The sequence below is a fragment of the Salvelinus alpinus genome, chromosome 4, assembly GCF_045679555.1.
Source record: "Salvelinus alpinus chromosome 4, SLU_Salpinus.1, whole genome shotgun sequence".
Lineage (NCBI taxonomy): Eukaryota > Metazoa > Chordata > Actinopteri > Salmoniformes > Salmonidae > Salvelinus > Salvelinus alpinus.
In genome coordinates, this window is record NC_092089.1 from 58,075,390 (window position 1) to 58,101,339 (window position 25,950).

Here is a 25,950-nt window from a genome sequence, read left to right on the forward strand (position 1 = left end):
AAATAATCTGCTCAGACCCCAACCAAGGAGCATCAAAAGTCGTGCTATAAATTCTCAGACAACACAAAAATTCCTTGATGCCCTTCCAGACTCCTTCTGCCTACCCAAGGACGTCAGAGGACAAAAATCAGTTAACCACCTAACTGAGGAACTCAATTTAACCTTGCGCAATACCCTAGATGCAGTTGCACCCCTAAAAACTAAAAACATTTGTCATAAGAAACTAGCTCCCTGGTATACAGAAAATACCCGAGCTTTGAAGCAAGCTTCCAGAAAATTGGAACGGAAATGGCGCCACACCAAACTGGAAGTCTTCCGACTAGCTTGGAAAGACAGTACCGTGCAGTACCGAAGAGCCCTCACTGCTGCTCGATCATCCTACTTTTCCAACTTAATTGAGGAAAATAAGAACAATCCAAAATTTATTTTTGATACTGTTGCAAAGCTAACTAAAAAGCAGCATTCCCCAAGAGAGGATGGCTTTCACTTCAGCAGTAATAAATTCATGAACTTCTTTGAGGAAAAAATCGTGATCATTAGAAAGCAAATTACAGACTCCTCTTTAAATCTGCATATTCCTCCAGGGCTTAGCTGTCCTGGATCTGCACAGCTCTGCCAGGGCCTGGGATCGGGAGAGACACTTAAGTGTTTTAGTACTATATCTCTTGACACAATGATGAAAATAATCATGGCCTCTAAACCTTCTAGCTGCATACTGGATCCTATTCCTACTAAACTACTGAAAGAGCTGCTTCCTGTGCTTGGCCCTCATATGTTGAACATAATAAACGGCTCTCTATCCACCGGATGTGTACCAAACTCACTAAAAGTGGCAGTAATAAAGCCTCTCTTGAAAAAGCCAAACCTTGACCCGGAAAATATAAAAAACTATCGGCCTATATCGAATCTTCCATTCCTCTCAAAAATTTTAGAAAAAGCTGTTGCGCAGCAACTCACTGCCTTCCTGAAGACAAACAATGTATACGAAATGCTTCAGTCTGGTTTTAGACCCCATCATAGCACTGAGACTGCACTTGTGAAGGTGGTAAATTACCTTTTAATGGCGTCAGACCGAGGCTCTGCATCTGTCCTCGTGCTACTAGACCTTAGTGCTGCCTTTGACACCATCGATCACCACATTCTTTTGGAGAGACTGGAAACCCAAATTGGTCTACACGGACAAGTTCTGGCCTGGTTTAGATCTTACCTGTCGGAAAGATATCAGTTTGTCTCTGTGAATGGTTTGTCCTCTGACAAATCAACTGTACATTTCGGTGTTCCTCAAGGTTCCGTTTTAGGACCACTATTGTTTTCACTATATATTTTACCTCTTGGGGATGTTATTCGAAAACATAATGTTAACTTTCACTGCTATGCGGATGACACACAGCTCTACATTTCAATGAAACATGGTGAAGCCTCAAAATTGCCCTCGCTAGAAGCCTGTGTTTCAGACATAAGGAAGTGGATGGCTGCAAACTTTCTACTTTTAAACTCGGACAAAACAAAGATGCTTGTTCTAGGTCCCAAGAAACAAAGAGATCTTCTGTTAAATCTGACAATTAATCTTGATGGTTGTAAAGTCGTCTCAAATAAAACTGTGAAGGACCTCGGCGTTACTCTTGACCCTGATCTCTCTTTTGACGAACATATCAAGACTGTTTCAAGGACAGCTTTTTTCCATCTACGTAACATTGCAAAAATCAGAAATTTTCTGTCCAAAAATGATGCAGAAAAATTAATCCATGCATTTGTTACTTCTAGGTTAGACTACTGCAATGCTCTACTTTCCGGCTACCCGGATAAAGCACTAAATAAACTTCAGTTAGTGCTAAATACGGCTGCTAGAATCCTGACTAGAACCAAGAAATTTGATCATATTACTCCAGTGCTAGCTTCCCTACACTGGCTTCCTGTTAAGGCAAGGGCTGATTTCAAGGTTTTACTGTTAACCTATAAAGCGTTACATGGGCTTGCTCCTACCTATCTTTCCGAGTTGGTCCTGCCGTACATACCTACACGTACGCTACGGTCACAAGACGCAGGCCTCCTAATTGTCCCTAGAATTTCTAAGCAAACAGCGGGAGGCAGGGCTTTCTCCTATAGATCTCCATTTTTATGGAATAGTCTGCCTACCCATGTGAGAGACGCAGACTCGGTCTCAACCTTTAAGTCTTTACTGAAGACTTATCTCTTCAGTAGGTCATATGATTGAGTGTAGTCTGGCCCAGGAGTGTGAAGGTGAACGGAAAGGCTCTGGAGCAACGAACCGCCCTTGCTGTCTCTGCCTGGCCGGTTCCCCTCTCTCCACTGGGATTCTCTGCCCCTAACCCTATTACAGGGGCTGAGTCACTGGCTTACTGGTGCTCTTTCATGCCGTCCCTAGGAGGGGTGCGTCACTTGAGTGGGTTGAGTTACTGACGTGATCTTCCTGTCTGGGTTGGCGCCCCCCCTTGGTGTGTGCTGTGGTGGAGATCTTTGTGGGCTATACTCGGCCTTGTCTCAGGATTGTAAGTTGGTGGTTGAAGATATCCCTCTAGTGGTGTGGGGGCTGTGCTTTGGCAAAGTGGGTGGGGTTATATCCTTCCTGTTTGGCCCTGTCCGGGGGTATCATCGGACGGGGCCACAGTGTCTCCTGACCCCTCCTGTCTCAGCCTCCAGTATTTATGCTGCAGTAGTTTATGTGTCGGGGGGCTAGGGTCAGTTGGTTATACCTGGAGTACTTCTCCTATCTTATCCAGTGTCCTGTGTGAATTTAAGTATGCTCTCTCAAATTCTCTCGTTCTCTCTTTCTTTCTCTCTCTCGGAGAACCTGAGCCCTAGGACCATACGTCACGGCAAACCGGGCATGATGACTCCTTGCTGTCCCCAGTCCACCTGGCCTTGCTGCTGTTCCAGTTTCAACTGTTCTGCCTGCGGTTATGGAACCCCTACCTGTTCAACTCTTAATGATCGGCTATGAAAAGCCAACTGACTTTTATTCCTGATTATTATTTGACCATGCTTGTCATTTATGAACATTTTCAAAATCTTGGCTCTCTCTAATTCTCTCCTTCTCTCTCTCTTTCTCTCTCTCGGAGGACCTGAGCCCTAGGACCATACCTCAGGACTACCGGGCATGATGACTCCTTGCTGTCCCCAGTCCACCTGGCCTTGCTGCTATTCCAGTTTCAACTGTTCTGCCTGCGGTTATGGAACCGCCACCTGTCCCAGACCTGCTATTTTCAACTCTTAATGATCGGCTATGAAAAGCCAACTGAAAATTATTCATGATTATTATTTGACCATGCTTGTCACTTATGAACATTTTGAACATCTTGGCATAGTTCTGTTATAATCTCCACCCAGCACAGCCAGAAGAGGACTGGCCACCCCTCATAGCCTGGTTCCTCTCTAGGTTTCTTCCTAGATTTTGGCCTTTCTAGGGAGTTTTTCCTAGCCACCGTGCTTCTACACCTGCATTGCTTGCTGTTTGGGGTTTTAGGCTGGGTGTCTGTACAGCACTTCGAGATATTAGCTGATGTACGAAGGGCTATATAAAATAAACTTGATTGATTGATTGATTTAGTTCTTGTTGGGTTATTGGGTAATCTAATGGATTTTGGTTGTTTTTAATGACTGATTCAAGGATGTTCAATTTTTCTTTAATTTCCAATTGGTTCTGTTTTAAGTCTTTTGTGGGATGTTTTTGTATAGATTATCAAAATAAGTTTTCCAAATTCCTACATCTTGTTTGGCTAATTCTTGTGGCTTTGTTGTGCTTAAATTGTTCCACATGTCCCAGAACTGATTTTGGTCAATTGCGTTTTCAATTTCATCAAGTGTCTTCTTGGTATAATTCAGTTTCTTGCATTTCAGTGTATGTTTATACTGTTTCAGAGTTTCAAAGTATTCGTATCGTAGCTCTGGGTTGTTTTGCTGCTTATGTTTTTTGTTTGACATTTGTCTTAGGTGTTTTCTAATTGTTTTACATTCATTATCAAACCATTTGTCAGAAACATTTTGTTTTTTGTTTCTGATGTTGCATTTCTTTGGTTTTCTCAAATTAGCTTTCGATGCTGCTTTTTGGAATATGCAGGTGATGTTTTGAGTAGCCGAATTGACACCATCTTTATTGTTTTGGTATTGTGAGTTATTGAAAAACTGTATAGAGTTCATCATTTCATTTGAGTTCAATGTTTCAATGAATCTCTCTGCACTGTTTGGAGCCCATCTGTACGATTGGTTTATGTTGTAGAGTTTATTGGGCAGTTTTTTTGAATGAATATTGCCAGTTAATTTCTTCAGAAACACGTTGATCTGACTGTGATCTGACAATGGTATCTGTGGTCTGACAGTGAATGCACTAATGGAGGAGGGGTCAATGTCCGTGATGGCATAATCGACAGGTTCTGGCTTTGTCTGTCTCTCTCTGTCTGTCTGTCTGTCTGTCTGTCTGTCTGTCTGTCTGTCTGTCTGTCTGTCTGTCTGTCTGTCTGTCTGTCTGTCTGTCTGTCTGTCTGTCTGTCTGTCTGTCTGTCTGTCTGTCTGTCTGTCTGTCTGTCTGTCTGTCTCTGTCTGTCTCTGTCTGTCTCTGTCTGTCTCTGTCTGTCTCTGTCTGTCTCTGTATCTCTGTCTCTGTTGCTATGTCTGTCTCTGTCTCACTCTGTCTCTGTCTGTCTCTGTCTCTGTCTCTCTCTGTTTCTGTCTCTGTCTCTCTCTCTCTGTTTCTGTCTCTCTGTCTCTCTCTCTCTGTTTCTGTCAGTCTCTGTCGGTATGTCTCTGTCTGTCTCTGTCTGTATCTATCTCTCTGTCTGTCTCTGTCTGTATTTATCTCTCTGTCTGTCTCTGTCTGTCTCTGTCTGTCTCTGTCTGTCTGTCTGTCTATCTCTTTCTCTGTCTGTCTCTGTCTATCTCTCTCTGTCTGTCTCTGTCTGTCTCTGTCTGTCTCTGTCTGTCTCTGTCTGTCTCTGTCTCTCTGTCTCTCTGTCTCTCTGTCTCTCGCTGTATCTGTCTGTCTTTGTCTCTCGCTGTCTCTGTCTCTCTGTCTGTCTGTCTCTATCTTTGTCTCTGTCTGTCTTTGTCTCTCGCTCCGTCCGTCCGTCCCTCCCTCCCTCCCTCCCTCCCTCCCTCCTCCCTCCCTCTCTCCCTCTCTCTCTCTCTCTCTCTCTCTCTCTCTCTCTCTCTCTCTCTCTCCCTTCAATAATCCACTGTGATTTTTGGTTGAAGACCTCTTCATGCTAGGTTGGGTATTGTCTATTTATTAATTTTCCTTTACCTTTCTAAGACGCCACCCACTGGGTGTCATGTTTCACTGATCTCATGGATATCAGTTTTACACATAGACTCATCTCTAGGTCATTCATAGATAGTTAGTTCAGCATTCCATATTTTACTTGAAAATGAAGGACTATGAAGAAATTACTTCCTTTTTGGGAGAATGGGGACCTTTCCAAAAGGTTATTTTTCTTCTGCTCAGTTTAAGCAGTATTCCTAATGGTTATGTTGGGATGGCCATGGTTTTCCTGGCAGATATCCCTCCACACCGGTGCAGGGTCCCCCAGCTGAACTTCAGTGGTTTTGGACTGGATTTGAATTACTCCATACCGTTACAGGAGGTAAAGGGAGAGATCATTTTAAGTCGTTGTACACGGTTTAAAGAACAAGTGGACTCTGCTACCGGCTTTGGGAATGAGACAGAGGGATGCCTGGATGGATGGGAATTCAGCAAAGAGCAATACAGGTCCACCATAGTGACAGAGGTAAAACATCCTTGGTAGTTTTTATATTCATGTGTCCCTGATCTGTGGAAATGTCTTCATAATCATTCTAACATTATGTCTACCCACAGTGGGATCTGGTGTGTGACAATGCATGGAAAGCCCCTTTCACCGTCACAATATTCTTTTTGGGAGTGCTGTCCGGGTCATTTTTGTCTGGGATCATCTCCGATAGGTATGTGTTCCAGTCTGAACACGACCATCTCATTAGATCCCTCCACACATGATGTGACTTGACAAACAGCGGTGGGATTTACTTTACTACAGGCAGCTTTAATGCAGAACCAGTTAGACATGTTGAGAAATATATTTGATCAAAAAGTGTGTCAATGGATGTGGTGGATCAGGCTAGGAATGAGCAGTTCAATAGGAAGATAATCCACTGTGCATTTTGGCTGTAGACCTCTTCATACTAGGTTGGACATTTATTAATTTTCCTTTACCTTTGTAAGACTCCATAAGTACAAAGTTTGTGAAAACACTGCGTGATCGATCAAATTTTGTATTTGTTTTATTTTTTATTGCAGCCTCCATCTCTAGAACTTTATATCAAGGGATCTAGTGCATCACTACTTTCTCTATATTCTATCATGATAATAACACAGCAAGCAATTGCAACATGTATTTGTCCTCAGGTATGGGAGGAGGTACATTTTCTTTGCTACTTTGGCACTCCAGACCGTCTTCAGTATACTCCAGGCTGCTGCCAACAGCTGGGAGTTGTTCTGTGCCCTATACTTTATCGTTGGGATGGGACAAATTGCCAATTACTGTGCTGCTTTCATACTTGGTGAGTCAAGTCATATACAACTTCAACAACAATAAAAACAGAATGCAATAACTTGAATGATATCAGGCAAATTCCTAAGTGCTTGAGAATGTTGTGAGGTATTGAGCGTTTCCTGTATTTATGTCCTTAACCTTTAGGTTCTGAGCTTCTCATCAGAAATGTACGCATCAACTTTGCCTCACTGGGGGTCTCTATATGCTATGCAATCGGATACACCGCTCTGCCAATGTTTGCCTGGTTCATCCGTAGCTGGAGAATTCTGCTGATAGCCATGGCTATACCTGGATTTCTTTATATCCCTCTTTGGTGGTGAGTATGAGTTAGGTGCAGTAATCTCCTTGTCCTTTTTGTGTTCCGGCAGTGTGACAACAGTGCTATTACAACAGATGTCCTTATCACACACAGTGTTCTTTACTCCTTGTCCCCTTTGTTAGGTATATCCCTGAGTCTCCACGGTGGCTGTTGTCTCAGGGCAGGGTAAAGGAGGCAGAGGACATCATACGAGCTGCAGCAAGAAAGAACGGCATCACTCCTCCAGACGTCATATTCAAACCGGAAGACTGTGAACAACTCATGGTACAGTAGTTAGCTACAGACTGTTTTGAAATGTATGGATGTAGGAAATGGGTGTTAAATCAAAGAGATTGACAACCAAAGCATTTTGAAGATATAATACGATGTGCGCACAAAAGAGAAGCAAGTTCTGAGGGAACCTAAAGTCTTCTTTCAGCTTATATCTAGACAGGGGTGGAAAAAGAACCCATACTTAAGTAAAGAAACATAAAAAGAAAATGACTCATGTAAAAATGAAAGTCACCCAGTAAAATACTACTTGAGTGTAAAAGTATCTGGTTTAAAATATACTTAATATCAAAAGTAAATGTAATTTGCTAAAATATACTTAGTGACAAAAGTAAAAGTATACAGTGTCTTCGGAAAGTATTCAGACCCCTTGACTCTTCCAACATTTCACAGCCTTATTCTAAAATTGATTTAAATAGTTTTTTCCCTCATCAATCTACACACAATATCCCATAATGACAAGCTAAAAACAAGTTTTTAGAAATGTTTGCTAATTTCTTAAAATTAAAACTGATATCACATCTACATAAGTATTCAGACTCAGTACTTTGTTGAAGCACCTTTGGCAGCGGATACAGCAGTGAGTCTTCTTGGGAATGACGCTACAAGCTTTGGCACACCTGTATTAGGGTAGTTTCTCCCATTCTTCTCTGCAGATCCTCTAAGCTCTGTCAGGTTAGACGGGGAGTGTTGTTGCACAGCTATTTTCAGGTCTCTCTAGAGACGTTCGATCGGGTTCAAGTCCAGGCTCTGGCTGGGCCACTCAAGGACATTCAGAGACTTGTCTCGAAGACACTCCTGCGTTGTTTTGGCTGTGTGCTTAGGGTCGTTGTCCAGTCTGAGGCCCTGAGCTCTCTGGAGCAGGTTTACATCAAGGATCTCTGTGTACTTTGCTCCATTCATCTTTGCTTCGATCCTGACTACTCTCCCAGTCCCTGCCACTGAAAATATCCCCACAGCATGATGCTGCCACCACCATGCCTCACCGTAGAGATGGTGCCAGGTTTACACCAGACGTGACGCTTGGCATTCAGGCCAAAGGGTTCAATCTTGGTTTCATCAGACCAGAGAATCTTTTGGAGCTTTTTGGCAAATTGCAAGCGGGCAGTCATGTGCGTTTTACTGAGGAGTAGCTTCCGTCTACCATAAAGGCCTGATAGGTGGAGTGTTGCAGAGATTAAAAAAATAAATAAATAATAATTTTACCTTTATTTAACTTCTCTAGGATAGGTGGGACGTTAGCGTCCCACTTGGCCAAAATCCAGAAAAAATGTCCAGCCAACATGTCTGATTTCAAAAAGGATTTACAGGGAAAGCACACCAAACAATTATGTTAGCTCAGTACATAGCCACAGAAAAACACAGCCATTTTCCCAGCAAAAGATAGTAGTAACAAAAACCAGAAATAGAGATAAAATTAATCACTAACCTTTGAACATCTTCATCAGATGAAATTCATACGACATCATGTTACACAATACATTTATGTTTTGTTCGATAATGTGCATATTTATATCCACAAATCTCGGTTTACATTGGCGCCATGTTCAGAAATGCCTCCAAAATATCCGGAGTAATTACAGAGAGCCACGTCAAATAACAGAAATACTCATCATAAACTTTGATGAAAGATACATGTTTTACATATAATTAAAGATACACTTGTTCTTAATGCAACCGCTGTGTCAGATTTAAAAAAAACTTTACGTAAAAAGCACACCATGCAATAATCTGAGATGGCGCTCAGATTTAACAACATTTCTCCGCCATGTTGGAGTCAACAGAAATACGAAATTACATCATAAATATTCCCTTACCTTTGATTATCTTCATCAGAATGCAGTGCCAGGAATCCTAGTTCCACAATAAATCGTTGTTTTGTTCGATAATGTCCATTACTTATGTCCAATTAGCTAATGTTGCTAGCATGTGTAGTACACGTGTCCAAACGCTCGCGCAGATGCAGGCAAACGTCATTTATATCCAATAACGTTCCAACCGAAGTATTCTTTCATGTCTCTATAAGTAATGGAACGGAAGGCGACAACATGAGGAAAGCGCGTGACCAAGAACTGGCAATCTGCCAGACCACTGACTCATTCCCCTCCCATCCGGTCCCACAACACAGCATAAACTTCATTCCACGTTTTACTGACTGTTGACATCTAGTGGAAGGCGTATGAAGTGCAAACAGATCCATATATTACAGGGAATTGAATAGGCGATGACTTTAACAACGACCACTCTCAGAATTCTCACTTCCTGTTTGGATTTGTTCTCAGGTTTTTGCCTGCCATATGAGTTCTGTTATACTCACAGACATCATTCAAACAGTTTTAGAAACTTCAGAGTGTTTTCTATCCAATAGTAATAATAATATTAATATATTAGCATCTGGGACAGAGTATGAGGCAGTTCACTATGGGCACGCAATTCATCCAAAAGTGAAAATGCTGCCCCTTATATCAAACAAGTTCTGATCTATTGAGTAAATGAATGTCTGCTGAGTCAACCATATGAAGATCATCAAAGGTAAGGGATTCATTTTATCTCTATTTCTGACTCTGACTCTGTTCTACTTGGCTGGTTACTGTTTGTAATGAATTGTCTAGTGGGCTATGTTCTCAAATTTGTTCGATAAAGTCTCTTTATAAAAAATAAAAATAAAAAATCAGTTTTGTTCGCGCGTTTTCCACGCAGTCAAAACAGGAAGACAAAAAAATCCAAATTGTATTCGTAAAGTTCATAGAAACATGTCAAACGATGTTTATATTCAAACCTCAGGTTGTTTTTAGCCTAAATAATCGATAATATTTCAACCGGACAATGACGTCGTCAATTTAAAAGGTAAACAAGAATTGCTCTCCCTCTGTCGAGCGCATGAAAAAGCTCTGCGACACTTTAGCGTCCAGTCATTCTGAATGCTCTTATTCCCTCATTTTTCAGAATACAACCCTGAAACTATTTCTGAAGACTGTTGACATCTAGTGGAAGGCATAGAAACTGCAGTTTGATTCCTAAGTCAATGGATACTGTTATGGCATTGAATAGAAAACTACAAAACCAACAATTTTTTTTTATTCCTGAATGGATTTTTCTCCGGTTTTCACCTGCCAAATCAGTTCTGTTATACTCACAGACACTATTTTAACAGTTTTAGAAACTTTAGAGTGTTTTCCATCCAAATCTACCAGTTATATGCATATCATATCTTCTGGTCCCGAGAAGCAGGCGGTTTAAATTGGGCATGCATTTCATCCAAAATTCCGAATGCTGCCCCCTACCCTAGTGAAGTTAAGAATGATGGAGGCCACTGTGTTCATAGGGACCTTCAATGCAGCAGAAATTTTTTGGTACCCTTCCACAGATCTGTACCTCGACATAATCCTGTCTCGGAGCTCTACGGACAATTCCTTCGACCTCATGGCTTGGTTTTTGCTCTGACACGCAATGTCGACTGTGGGACCTTTTATAGACAGGTGTGTGTCTTTCCAAATCATGTCCAATCAATTGAATTTACCACAGGTGGACTCCAATCAAGTTGTAGAGACATCTCAAGGATGCTCAATTTTGAGTCTTATTGCAGAAGGTCTGAATACTTATGTAAATAACGTATTTCTGTTTTTGTCTTTTATAAATTTGGAAACATTTTGAAAATCTTTAGCTTTTTCATTATGGGATATTGTGTGTCGATTGCGGAGGATTCTTTTTTACCAAAATGTGGAAAAAGTCAAGGGGTCTGAATACTTTCTGAAGGCACTGTAATCATTTCAAATTCCTAATTATAAGCAAACCAGATGTTCTTGTTTTTATTTTAATTTACGGATAGCCAGGGGCACACTCCAACACTCAGACATAATTTACAAACTAAGTGTTTGTGTTTTGTGAGTCCACCAGATCAGAGAGAGTATGGATTACCAGGGATATTCTCTTGATAAGTGCGTGAATTTGATAATTTTCCTGTCCTGCGACGCATTCAAAATGTAACGGGTACTTTTGGGTGTCAGGAAAAATGTATGGAGTAAAAAGTACATTATTTTCTTTAGGAATATAGTGGAGTAGAAGTGAAAGTTGTAAAAAACTGAAATAGTAATGTACACATACCTCAAAAAACAACTTAAGTACTACTTTAAAAAGTATTTTTACTTAAGCCCTTTACACCACTGTATCCAGAACATTAACCTTGTGAAATACATTACTACAGCAGGTATTACTAGAGCACAGTAAATGTTGGCAAACATGTTATCTGAAAGTACAGAACAAACAAAGACTTTGGCTGTTCTCCCTAGACCAATCTAAAGTGTTATTAGAATGTGTGCGTTAATCAATTTGCAATTAGATAATTACATCCAAGATGGGGCTGAAAAATCTATATCTGACAGTGTCATATTTTGGGTGTGTTTCTAGGGAAATGTAAACAAGGAAAGTCAGCGACTGTACACATGGCTGGATCTCATCAAAACAACTAACATAAGGAACATCACACTCATCAGCATTATCATTTGGTAAAAATATACTAATTCCACTGACATGTTAACCATTTTCCTCTAATTGAACGATTTTACATTTCTTAAAAGTTATCTAATCTTCTTTATCTAACCCAGGATTGTCATATCCATGACTTACTATGGGATGTCTCTAAACACCCCCAACATGGATGGAGACCCTTATTTCAACTGTTTGGTGGCTGCATCCTCTGAATTTCTGGGTTATGGAAGTATCTGGTTATTTATACGCTACACTCCACGGAGATTCACTCTTCCCTTCACCATGATCCTCTCTGGGACCCTGCTTCTGATCATGAAGTTTATCCCTCAAGGTATGAACCCTCCCACCGCACGGCCATTTCCAATTGGTCAATTTGATATAACTTTGCAAGATTGTAGACCACATCAACAGTAACTGGCATTCCATCATTGGCAATGATTGATTCGATAACATCATAATGTTGACAAAAGGTTATCCTAGTAATTGTTATTATTAATATTTTTTAATTTTACCCCCAATTTCATGGTATCCAATTGTTAGTAGTTACTATCTTGTCTCATCGCTACAACTCCCGTACGGGCTCGGGAGAGACGAAGGTCGAAAGCCATGCGTCCTCCGAAACACAACCCAACCAAGCCGCACTGCTTCTTAACACAGCGCGCATCCAACCCGGAAGCCAGCCGCACCAATGTGTCGGAGGAAACACCGTGCACCTGGCGACCTTGGTTAGCGTGCACTGCGCCCGGCCCGCCACAGGAGTCGCTGGTGCGCGATGAGACAAGGATATCCCTACCAGCCAAACCCTCCCTAACTCGGACGACGCTAGGCCAATTGTGCGTCGCCCCACGGACCTCCCGGTCGCGGCTGCGACAGAGCCTGGGCGCGGCCCCAGAGTCTCTGGTGGCACAGAGATGCAGAGATGCACTGCGATGCAGTGCCCTAGACCACTGCACCACCCAGGAGTCCATCCTAGTCATTTTCTACATACTTTAGAAATGTAAATTATATTTGAAGTTTCATAGTTCATTTGCCACGTGCACAGAATGTAACCGGTTTACCGTGAGAGCTCTTTCCAAACAATGCAGTCTAGAAGAAGAACATTTAAGTAAGAAAAAAGTAAGAACTACGATGAGAATGAAAGAACACAAGAATTCAAGTATATACAGGTCAGTGCCAGTTCCCTATTCAATGTGCAGGGTTACTGGAGTGGTGAGGTGGGTTCATACATAAAGTTACTGGTAGAAGGATACACATGTAAAGAGGTTGGCAAAGTGACAGGTAGCAGGAATATATGCAGTTGAAGTCGGAACTTAGGTTGGAGTCATTAAAACTTGTTTTTTCAACCACTCCAAAGAATTTGTTAACAAACTATAGTTATGGCAAGTCGGTTAGGACATCTACTTTGTGCATGACGCAAGTCATTTTTCCATTATTTCACTTATAATTCACTGTATCACAACTCCAGTGGGTCAGAAGTTTACATACACTAAGTTGACTGTGCCTTTAATAAACAGCTTGGAAAATTCCAGAAAATTATGTAATGGCTTTAGAAGCTTCCGATAGGCTAATTGACATAATTTGATTCAATTGGAGGTGTACCTGTGGATGTATTTCTAGGCCTACCTTCAAATTCAGTGCTTCTTTGCTTGACATCATGGGAAAATCAAAATAAATCAGCCAAGACCTCAGAAAAAAAATGTAGACCTCCACAAGTCTGGATCTACCTTGGTAGCATTTTCCAAATGCCTGAAGGTACCACGTTCATCTGTACAAACAATAGTACGCAAGTATAAACACCATGGGACCACGCATCCATCATGCCGTTCAGGAAGGAGACTTAGAGATGAACGTTCTTTGGTGCGAAAAGTGCAAATCAATCCCAGAACAACAGCAAAGGACCTTGTGAAGATGCTGGAGGAAACAGGTACAAAAGTATATATCCACAGTAAAACGAGTCCTATATCGACATAACCTGAAAGTCCGCTCAGCAAGGAAGAAGCCAATGCTCCAAAACCACTATAAAAAAGCCAGACTACGGTTTGCAACTGCACATGGGGACAAAGATCATACATTTTGGAGAAAGGTCCTCTGGTCTGATGAAACAAAAATAGAACTGTTTGGCCATAATGACGATCATTATGTTTGGAGGAGAAAGGGGGAGGCTTGCAAGCCGAAGAGCACCATCCCAACCGTGAATCACAGGGGTGGCAGCATTATGCTGTGGGTGTGCCTACTGCAGGAGGGAAAATAGATGGCATCACTTCACAAAATAGATGGCATCATGAGGTTGGAAAATTCGGTGAATATATTGAAGTAACATCTCAAGACATCAGTCAGGAAGTTAATGCTTGGTCGCAAATGGGTCTTCCAAATGGACAATGACCCCAAGCATACTTCCAAAGTTTTGGCAAAATGGCTTAAAACTTCTTTGGGTTGCAAGCCCGACGTCGGTACACTTATGACAACAGCCAGGCCAAGTGCAGGGCGCGAAATTCAAAATATATTTTTTAGAAATATTTAACTTTCACACATTAACAAGTGCAATACAGCAAATGAAAGATAAACATCTTGTGAATCCAGCCAACATGTCCGATTTTTAAAATGTTTTACAGCGAAAACACCACGTATATTTATGTTAGCTCACCACCAAATACAAAAAAAGCCAGACATTTTTCACAGCACAGGTAGCATGCACAAAACCAACCTAACTAACCAAGAACCAACCAAACTAACCAAGAAACAATAACATGTTGTTATAACATGTTATACAATAAATCTATGTTTTGTTCCAAAAATATTGCATATTTGAGGTATAAATCAGTTTTACATTGCAGCTACCATCACAGCTACTGTCACAAATAGCACCGAAGCAGACAGAGTATTTACAGACACCAACGTGAAATACCTAAATACTCATCATAAAACATTTATGAAAAATACATAGTGTACAGCAAATGAAAGATAAACATCTTGTGAATCCAGCCAATATTTCCGATTTCTTAAGTGTTTTACAGCGAAAACACAATATAGCATTATATTAGCTTACCACAATAGCCAAACACACAACCGCATTTATTCACCGCATAGATAGCATTCGCAAAAACCAGCAAAAGATATAAAATGAATCACTAACCTTGACCAACTTCATCAGATGACAGTCTTATAACATCAGGTTATACAATACACTTATGTTTTGTTCGAAAATGTGCATATTTAGAGCTGCAAACCGTGGTTATACATTGTGAATATGTAGCATCGATTCACCAGAATGTCCGGAGCTATTTTGGACACTCACCTAATCTGACCAAAGAACTCATCATAAACTTTACATAAAAATACTTGTTGTATGGCAAATGAAAGATACACTGGTTCTTAATGCAACCGCCGTGTTAGATTTTTAAAAATAACTTTACCATAACAAACAGCTTGCGTTATTGCGAGACAGCGCCCGCCAAAACGGCAGAGAATAGGAATCAACATTTTCCACAGAAATACGAAATAACATCATAAATTGTTCTTACTTTTGCTGAGCTTCCATCAGAATCTTGTACAAGGAGTCCTAGGTCCAGAATAAATCGTTGTTTGGTTTTAGAATGTCCTTTTCTCCTGTCGAATTAGCAACCTTAGCTAGCCATTTGGCGCGAACATGCCCATCTTCTCTTGACGCAAAGAACGGAAAATTCCAAAAGTCCCAATAAACGTTGAATAAACTGATACAACTCGGTTGAAAAAAACTCCTTTATGATGTTATTATCACATGTATCAAATAAAACTAGAGCCGGAGATATCCGCCGTGTATACCGAACGCTTTTCAGATGCCAATGTCGAAGTACTTCGCGCGCCAGAGAAGACAAAGACATTTCCAGACCTGTCACTCCAAAAGCTCTTGTTCGGCCTCAGATCAAGCTAGACACCCCATTCCACCTTCCACTGCCTGTTGACATCTAGTGGAAGGCGTATGAAGTGCATGCATATCGATAAATATAAGCCGGTTGAATAGGCAGGCCCTGGAACAGAGCCTCGTTTTCAGATTTTTCACTTCCTGTATGGAAGTTTGCTGCATAATGAGTTCTGTTTTACTCACAGATATAATTCAAACAGTTTTAGAAACTTGAGAGTGTTTTCTATCCAATAATAATAATAATATGCATATTGTATGATCTAGAATAGAGTACGAGGCAGTTTAATTTGGGCACGATTTTTTCCAAAGTGAAAACAGCGCCCCCCTAATGACAAGATTAACCTACTCTGCGTCTCACAAAGATACGTCAGTTGGAACCAAAAATAAAATTTGTACTCATCAGACCAGAGGACAGATTTCCACCAGTCTAATGTCCATTTCTCGTGTTTCTTGGCACAAGCAAGTCTCTTCTTCATATTGGCGTCCTTTAGTAGTGGTTCGTTTGCAGCAATTTGACCATGAAGCGCTGACTCACGCAGTCTCCTCTGAACAGTTGATGTTGAGATGTCTCTGTTACTTCGCTGGTAACTCTAATGAACTTATCCTCTGCAGGAGAGGTAACTCTGGGTCCTTCTTTCCTGTGGCGGTCTTCATGAGAGCTAGTTTCATCACAGTGCTTGATGGTTTTTGAAGAAACTCTTGAAATGTTCCGGACTGACTGACCTTCATGTCTTAAAGTAATGATGGACTGTCATTTCTCTTTGCTAATTTGAGCTGCTCTTGCCATAATGTACTTTTAACAAGGCACACCTGTTAACTTCTTTGGGCTGCAAGCCCGAAGCCGGGCACAATATGACAACAGCCACTTCAAGTGCAGGGCGCGAAATTCAAAATATATTTCTTGAAATATTTAACTTTCACACATTAACAAGTCCAATACAGCAAATGAAAGATAAACATCTTGTGAATCCAGCCAACATGTACGATTTTTTAAATGTTTTACAGCGAAAACACCACGTATATTTATGTTAGCTCACCACCAAATACAAAAAAGGACAGACATTTTTCACAGCACAGGTAGCATGCACAAAACCAACCTAACTAACCAAGAACCAACCAAACTAACCAAGAAACATCTTCATCAGATGACAGTCTTATAACATGTTATACAATAAATCTATGTTTTGTTTGAAAGATTTGCATATTTGAGGTATAAATCAGTTTTACATTGCAGCTACCATCACAGCTACCGTCACAAATAGCACCGAAGCAGCCAGAGTAATTACAGACACCAACGTGAAATACCTAAATACTCATCATAAAACATTTCTGAAAAATACATGGTGTACAGCAAATGAAAGACAAGCATCTTGTGAATCCAGCCAATATTTCCGATTTCTTAAGTGTTTTACAGCGAAAACACAATATAGCATTATATTAGCTTACCACAATAGCCAGAAACACAAGCCATTTACCAGCAGCAAAAGTTAGCGATCGTAACAAACCAGCAAAAGATATATAATTTTTGACTAACCTTGATAAGCTTCATCAGATGACAGTCCTATAACATCAGGTTATACATACACTTATGTTTTGTTCGAAAATGTGCATATTTAGAGCTGAAATCAGTGGTTATACATTGTGCTAACGTAGCATCTTTTTCCCAGAATGTCCGGATATTTTTATGACACTCACCTATTCTGACCAAATAACTATTCATAAACGTTACTAAAAAATACATGTTGTACAGGAAATGATAGATACACTAGTTCTTAATGCAATCGCCGTGTTCTAAAAATAACTTCATTACGACATCCAGCTTACGTTATAGCGAGAGAGTGCCCAAAATCTGGGCGCAAACTAATAGTACACATGTTCGACAGATATATGAAATAGCATCATAAAATGGGTCCTACTTTTGATGATCTTCCATCAGAATGTTGTACAAGGGGTCCTTTGTCGGGAACAATCGTTGTTTGGTTTTAGAATGTCCTCTTCTCCAGTCAATTAGCACAGAAATCTAGCAAAGTGGCGCGAAGCTCTCCTTCGTGAACAAACGCAGATAACGTAACACGCCTAACGTCCCGAAAAAAATTCAATAATCTAATAAAACTATATTGAAAAAACATACTTTACGATGATATTGTCACATTTATCAAATAAAATCAAAGCCGGAGATATTAGTCGTCTATAACGACAGCTTTTCAGAAGGCAATACCCGGTCCCTTCTCGTGCGTTCCAGGAAACAGGAAATTGGTGTCACGTCATGCCAAGAGCTTTTATTCGACCTCAGATCAAGATATACACTCCATTTCTTCTCTCACTGCCTGTTGACATCTAGTGGAAGGCGTATGAAGTGCATGTATACTAATACATATCAAGCACATTTATAGGCAGGCCCTAGAACAGAGCATCGATTTCAGATTTTCCACTTCCTGTCAGGAAGTTTGCTGCAAAATTAGTTCTGTTTTACTCACAGATATAATTCAAACGGTTTTAGAAACTAGAGAGTGTTTTCTATCCAATAGTAATAATAATATGCATATTGTACGAGCAAGAATTGAGTACGAGGCCGTTTGAAATGGGCACCTTTTATCCAGGCTACTCAATACTGCCCCTCCAGCCCAAACAGGTTAATTTACATGCATTCCAGGTGACTCCCTCGTGATGGTAGTTGAGAGTGTCCAAACTTTTGACTGGTACTGTAAGTATTCCTCTTGTCCAGGTGGGAGAGGGCAGTGTGGAGTGCAACTGAGATTGCATTGTCTGGTGGTATGCAAATTGGAGTGGGTCTAGGGTATCTGGGATGATGGAGTTGATGTGTGTCGTGACCAGCCTTTCAAAGTACTTCATGATTACAGATGTTAGTGCTACAGGGTAGTCAATCTGTCAGGTAGCCATGGAGTTCTTGGGAACAGGAACGATGTTGGTCAATTTGAGACGTTGGGATTACAGACCGTTGACCAGATTAAAAACCTGACTCATGTCAGCCTCGGAAAACGAGATCACCCTGTCCCCTGTGACAGTGCAGGCCCTCATGCATGGCTCTGCTTTGTTTTTGTTAAAGAATGCATAAAATACATTGAGTTCATCTGGTTGAGAGGCGCTGTTGGGGAGATCATGGCTAGGCATACCTTTGTAATCCGTAATGGACTGCAGCCCCTGCCACATTCGTTGAGAGTTGGAGCCGGTGTTATAGGATTCCACCTTGTTCCTATATTGTCCTTTTGCCTGTTTGTTGGCTCTGCGGAGTTTGTAGCAAGACTTCTTGTATGCGCTTGTATCCTCAGCCATAGCCTCGGGATTGGCTGCAATAGCTCTGTGTGAGGTAGCGGTGTCCTTTAATTTAATACGTACCTCAGTGTTAAAACCTGTTACACCAGCGGAACATTTCGACAACATCTGGTGAAATTGCAGAGCGCGAAATTCAAAAAAAATTATTAGAAATATTTAACTTTCATAAAATCACAAATGCAATACACCAAATAATTTAAAGCTTAACTTTTTGTTAATCCAGCCACCGTGTCAGATTTTTTTTAAATTGGGAAAAGTCAAGGGGTGTGAATACTTTCTGAAGGCACTATATGCTTGCTTGTGGGTTGAGTAACAGTGTTCTAGGACTTTATCGTCCCTAGTTGTGAAGGAGACGTGTTGATAAAAGTTTGGCATCAAATCAAATCAAATTTTATTAGTCACATACACATGGTTAGCAGATGTTAATGCGAGTGTAGCGAAATGCTTGTGCTTCTAGTTCCGACAATGCAGTAATAACCAACAAGTAATCTAACCTAACAATTCCACAACTACTACCTTATACACACACACAAGTGTAAAGGGATAAAGAATATGTACATAAAGATATATGAATGAGTGGTGGTACAGAACGGCATGGCAAGATGCAGTAGATGGTATAGAGTACGGTATATACATATGAGATGAGTACTGTAGGGTATGTAAACATAAAGTGGCATAGTTTAAAGTGGCTAGTGGTACATGTATTACATAAAGATGGCAAGATGCAGTAGATGATATAGAGTACAGTATATACATATGAGATGGGTAATGTAGGGTATGTAAACATTATATTAAGTGGCATTGTTTAAAGTGGCTAGTGGTACATTTTTACATAATTTCCATCAATTCCCATTTTTAAAGTGGCTGGAGTTGAGTCAGTATGTTGGCAGCGGCCGCTAAATGTTAGTGGTGGCTGTTTAACAGTCTGATGGCCTTGAGATAGAAGCTGTTTTTCAGTCTCTCGGTCCCTGCTTTGATGCACCTGTACTGACCTCGCCTTCTGGATGATAGCGGGGTGAACAGGCAGTGGCTTGGGTGGTTGTTGTCCTTGATGATCTTTATGGCCTTCCTGTGACATCGGGTGGTGTAGGTGTCCTGGAGGGCAGGTAGTTTGCCCCCGGTGATGCGTTCTGCAGACCTCACTACCCTCTGGAGAGCCTTACGGTTGTGGGCGGAGCAGTTGCCGTACCAGGCGGTGATACAGCCCGACAAGATGCTCTCGATTGTGCATCTGTAGAAGTTTGTGAGTGCTTTTGGTGACAAGCCGAATTTCTTCAGCCTCCTGAGGTTGAAGAGGCGCTGCTGCGCCTTCTTCACAACGCTGTCTGTGTGGGTGGACCAATTCAGTTTGTCCGTGATGTGTACACCGAGGAACTTAAAACTTTCCACCTTCTCCACTACTGACCCGTCGATGTGGATAGGGGGGTGCTCCCTCTGCTGTTTCCTGAAGTCCACAATCATCTCCTTTGTTTTGTTGACGTTGAGTGTGAGGTTATTTTCCTGACACCACACTCCGAGGGCCCTCACCTCCTCCCTGTAGGCCGTCTCGTCGTTGTTGGTAATCAAGCCTACCACTGTAGTGTCATCCGCAAACTTGATGATTGAGTTGGAGGCGTGCATGGCCACGCAGTCGTGGGTGAACAGGGAGTACAGGAGAGGGCTCAGAACGCACCCTTGTGGGGCCCCAGTGTTGAGGATCAGCGGGGTGGAGATGTTGTTACCTACCCTCACCACCTGGGGGCGGCCCGTCAGGAAGTCCAGGACCCAGTTGCACAGGGCGGGGTCGAGACCCAGGGTCTCGAGCTTGATGACGAGTTTGGAGGGTACTATGGTGTTAAATGCTGAGCTGTAATCGATGAACAGCATTCTCACATGGGTATTCCTCTTGTCCAGATGGGTTAGGGCAGTGTGCAGTGTGGTTGCGATTGCGTCGTCTGTGGACCTATTGGGTCGGTAAGCAAATTGGAGTGGGTCTAGGGTGTCCGGTAGGGTGGAGGTGATATGGTCCTTGACTAGTCTCTCAAAGCACTTCATGATGACGGAAGTGAGTGCTACGGGGCGGTAGTCGTTTAGCTCAGTTACCTTAGCTTTCTTGGGAACAGGAACAATGGTGGCCCTCTTGAAGCATGTGGGAACAGCAGACTGGGATAAGGATTGATTGAATATGTCCGTAAACACACCAGCCAGCTGGTCTGCGCATGCTCTGAGGACGCGGCTGGGAATGCCGTCTGGGCCTGCAGCCTTGCGAGGGTTAACACGTTTACATGTTTTACTCACCTCGGCTGCAGTGAAGGAGAGCCCGCAGGTTTTGGTAGGGGGCCGTGTCAGTGGCACTGTATTGTCCTCAAAGCGGGCAAAAAAGTTGTTTAGCCTGTCTGGGAGCAAGACATCCTGGTCCGCGACGGGGCTGGTTTTCTTTTTGTAATCCGTGATTGACTGTAGACCCTGCCACATACCTCTTGTGTCTGAGCTGTTGAATTGCGACTCGATTTTGTCTCTGTACTGGGACTTAGCCTGTTTGATTGCCTTGCGGAGAGAATAGCTACACTGTTTGTATTCGGTCATGCTTCCGGTCACCTTGCCCTGGTTAAAAGCAGTGGTTCGCGCTTTCAGTTTCACGCGAATGCTGCCGTCAATCCACGGTTTCTGGTTTGGGAATGTTTTAATCGTTGCTGTGGGTACGACATCGTCAATGCACTTCCTAATGAACTCGCTCACCGAATCAGCATATTCGTCAATATTGTTGTTGGACGCAATGCGGAACATATTCCAATCCGCGTGATCGAAGCAGTCTTGAAGCGTGGATTCAGATTGGTCGGACCAGCGTTGAACAGACCTGAGCGCGGGAGCTTGTTGTTTGAGTTTCTGTTTGTAGGCTGGAATCAACAAAATGGAGTCGTGGTCAGCTTTTCCGAAAGGGGGGCGGGGGAGGGCCTTATATGCGTCGCGGAAATTAGTATAACAATGATCTAGGGTTTTTCCAGCCCTGGTAGCACAATCGATATGCTGATAGAATTTAGGGAGTTTTGTTTTTAGATTAGCCTTGTTAAAATCCCCAGCTACGATGAATGCAGCCTCAGGGTGTGTGGTTTCCAGTTTACAAAGAGTCAGATAAAGTTCGTTCAGGGCCATCGATGTGTCTGCTTGGGGGGGAATATATACGGCTGTGATTATGATTGAAGAGAATTCCCTTGGTAGATAATGCGGTCGACATTTGATTGTGAGGAGTTCTAGATCAGGTGAACAGAATGACTTGAGTTCCTGTGTGTTGTTATGATGATCACACCACGTCTCGTTAATCATAAGGCATACCCCCCCGCCCCTCTTCTTACCGGAAAGATGTTTGTTTCTGTCGGCGCGATGCATGAAGAAACCAGCTGGCTGCACCGACTCCGTTAGCGTCTCTTGAGTTAGCCATGTTTCCGTGAAGCAGAGCACGTTGCAATCCCTGATGTCTCTCTGGAATGCTACCCGTGCTCGGATTTCGTCAACCTTATTGTCAAGAGACTGGACATTGGCGAGTAGTATGCTAGGGAGTGGAGCGCGATGTGCCCGTCTCCGAAGCCTGACCACGAGACCGCCTCGTTTGCCCCTTTTTCGGCGTCGCACAGGGTCGCCGGCTGGGATCAGATCCATTGTATTGGGTGGAAGGCAAAACACTGGATCCGTTTCGGGAAAGTCATATTCCTGGTAGGAACGATGATGAGTTGACGTTAATCGTATATTCAGTAGTTCCTCCCGACTGTATGTAATGAAACCTAAGATTACCTGGGGTACCGATGTAAGAAATAACACATGAAAAAACAAAATACTGCATATTTTCCAAGGAACGCGAAGCGAGGCGGCCATCTCTTTTCGGTGCCGGAAGTTAGTACCGTCACATGTCTTAGTGACGCAGAATTACAATCGGCTGAATTACAATTCCAATCCCAAGCCATTATACTGCACATTAGATAGATAGATAGATAGATACTATAGATAGATAGAATCAAAATGACATAACAGCAATCCATTGGTCATTTACTTGTCCAAAGAAACTGGAAAGGTTTGTCAAACTGGCTAAAGATTGTTTGTGGTTTGTTGTTATTCTGCAGGAACGGACATTAAACTCTCAAAGGCACCTGCCCTTTTGGTAAGTCAGGAGATGGTAGATGTCACAGGATTTTTTCCATCAGTGGAAATGGCCATCTTGAGCTGAGCATACTGAGATGTCAGATAAGATTTTTGAGATTTTAATGTAAAAAAAATATATATACTTCCTGGGTTTAGCCAGTTTCACAAACCTTTTAAGTTTATTTGGACGAGTAAATTTGTTGGTATGTCTGCTAAGGGAAAAAACAAAAGCAGAAAAAGCAGGAATTTATATATCCCAAGATGGCCAAAAAGTTGTCCCATCAAAAAATAAATTGAGATCTCAAAGACAAAGATGGCCTCTCCAGGCCAGTTGAATGCGCGCATCACACTATAACTTCTGGACTGTTTAAAACTTCTTCTTGATAGGGGGCGCAATTTAAACATATGGCAAAATATGCGTACCCTTTTTAAACTGCCTATTTCTCATCCCCCGAAACTAGAATATGCATATAATAGTCAGATTAGGATAGAAAACACTCTGAAGTTTCCAAAACTGTAAGAATTTTGTCTGTGAGTTAAACAGAACTTTTATTGCAGGTGAAAACCTGAGAAAATTTCAAGCAGGAAGTGGCACTAATTTTGAGAGCTCTGTGTTCGAAAGCCTTCCTATTGCATATGTGAAGTCTCATCAATAAGACCTATTTTTCTATGTCTTCCCTAAGATGTCAACAGCTTTTAGACGTAGTTTCAGGCCTTTATTTTGAAGGATGAGCTTGTAAGAGCAAATTAAGCAAGTGGACAGGTGGGGGCTCTCCGGGTGAATCATGCATAAATCTGAAAAGGTAGCCATTGTTTCTCTCGCTCTAGTGAGAAGCCAACTGTGCCGGTTGATTTATTATCAATAGATTTGTGAAAAACACAATGAAGTTGGATCAGAAACAACGGTTGACATGTTTATGTGGACATTATGGATATCATTTGGAATATTTTTCGCCGTTGTCACGAACGCTTTTTCCAGTGGATTCCTGGGTCATGACGCAACAAACAAACGGAGGGATTTGGATGTGAAGCATATCTTTATGGAACAAAAGGAACATTTGCTGTCTAACTGGGAGTCTCGTGAGTGAAACCAACCGAAAATCAACTAAGGTAAACGATCCATTTGATTGCTTTGCTGGATGTTGTTACCGAGTTACCTGACGCTAGCTGTTCTTATTGTTTTGTCGAGCGATCGATACATTTACACAAATGCATGTATTGCTTTCGCTGTAAAGCATCATTTCAAAATCTGAGACGACAGATGGATTAACGAAAGGCTAAGCTGTGTATTGCAATATTCCACTTGTGATTTCATGAAATTATATTTTATGATTACCCTCTGGCGCTAGGCTAGGCTATGCTAGTCAGGGTTTTTAATGACAGAAAACCCGGATCCGGGATGGGTAGCAATGAAAGGTTATCTAGCGGAACAGTAAGACAAACATTGCGGGGCTCTGTCCTTGTGCTAGGACCACAAAATTCTGCTTGCAGCTTTCATTTTGACACTGTAGTTTGAGTGTCTCTGGATCGTCATTCTTGTCATCGGCAAACACTATATTTAACTTTGTGGGATCTTTTGTTTCTGTCCTTGTCAGACATGCACGTCCTGTCTCTCACCCTGGTGATGATTGGAAAAACAGGTGTCACTGGAGCATTTGGATTCCTCTATCTGTACAGCACGGAGCTGTTCCCCACAGTGGTGCGCAATATGGCCTTGGGTGCCACCTCCATGGCTTCCAGAGTAGGTAGCACTGTGTCTCCATACATCGCCTACATGGGTGAGTCTCCAGTCCGTATGTCTGTTTGGTTTTATTATCTTTGTGGGGACCAGAAGTCCTCACAAGGATAGTAAAACAAGGAAACATTTTGGAAAAAGGCTATTTTAGGTTTAGGGGTTTAGGGTTAAAACAATTATGGTTAGGGGTCAGGTTTAGGGAAAATAGGATTTTGAATTGAATGACATTTTTTTGTCCCCACAGGGATAGTAATACCAAACGTGTGTATGTGTAGATTTGTCTAAAGATATGTAAGAAAATGCTTTGTGATTTGTGGATCCAAATAAAGTGTCACACTATCTTCTGATTGAAGGCACGTATAACAAGATACTACCCTACATTCTAATGGGAGGCACCACAGTCATCGCTGGTGTGTTGAGCTTGTTGCTACCAGAAACAAAAGGAGAACAACTACCAGAATTAATCAACCAGGTTAAACCCCTCAGATGGTAAGTTACTGGCTGACTTGACTTCCGTTGCCAGTCACAGTTTGGCAGACAGGTCTGTCGAGATAAACTACCGTAAGACATTTTACAGTTTTTCTATTATCCCACCTTCTTTAAACAAAGTCCTCTCTGCCCCTTAGCATGGGCATGAACCGGGCTTCTCGGGATGGCCAGAGGCAGAAAGGAAACGCACAGGTGGGGAATGAAGTCAACAACATTCAAGAGTGATTCTGCACGAGCAACTCAGTACAAAGCAAGTTGCAAAGGCAAGCTGTATTGAAGATGTTTCCATAATTTTGTGTGTTTGCTTAGTTTTCATGTCTTTGTAAATGTACTAATAAGTTGACAATGTTTAAAACAGTATTGTAATGATTTATTTGTGCACTGAAGTGCTTCGGAACTCAACAGATGACCATGAGGAATTTCAGTCTGGTATAGTCAATGATTAAAACCGCATTTTCTGCGACTGAAAGAGCTGGCTTAACACATTTTCTATTGTTTGAATTTATTTTGTTAATATTTGGTCATATTTAAGGAATGTGGAATGAAAGCTTTTTTCTTTACATCATTGACAACCCTACTCTAGTTTATCATCTTATGGCTTGGGGGCAGAATTTCGACATCTGGATGAGAAGTGTGCCCAAAGTTAACTGCCTGTTACTCAGGCCCAGAAGCTAGGATATGCATGTAATGGTAGATGGATATGCATGTAATGGTAGATGTGCATGTAATGGTAGATGCATGTAATGGTAGATGTGGATAAAAAACACTCTAACGTTTCCAAAACTGTTATAATAATGTC

At 41.8% G+C, this 25,950-nt stretch overlaps 1 protein-coding gene across 1 annotated transcript; it reads left to right on the top strand.

The window, feature by feature from the left end:
* The first annotated feature begins 5,330 nt into the window (after positions 1-5,330).
* Positions 5,331-25,636, top strand: LOC139574022 (organic cation/carnitine transporter 2-like). The gene is made up of 10 exons (XM_071398139.1): positions 5,331-5,741; positions 5,831-5,934; positions 6,395-6,549; positions 6,687-6,858; positions 6,984-7,125; positions 11,539-11,636; positions 11,736-11,950; positions 24,523-24,705; positions 25,016-25,151; positions 25,289-25,636. The coding sequence occupies exons 1-10, from the start codon at positions 5,382-5,384 to the stop codon at positions 25,374-25,376; spliced, it is 1,653 nt and encodes a 550-aa protein (XP_071254240.1). The 5' UTR covers positions 5,331-5,381; the 3' UTR covers positions 25,377-25,636.
* Positions 25,637-25,950: the final 314 nt, after the last annotated feature.

Bases quoted from the DNA above. Each gene is read 5' to 3' on its own strand.
- LOC139574022 (XM_071398139.1), top strand. From the start codon at position 5,382: ATGAAGGACTATGAAGAAATTACTTCCTTTTTGGGAGAATGGGGACCT. The intron at 6,550-6,686 runs GTGAGTCAAGTC...CTTAACCTTTAG, and splicing joins CTGTGCTGCTTTCATACTTG to GTTCTGAGCTTCTCATCAGA. The intron at 6,859-6,983 runs GTGAGTATGAGT...CCCCTTTGTTAG, and splicing joins CTTTATATCCCTCTTTGGTG to GTATATCCCTGAGTCTCCAC.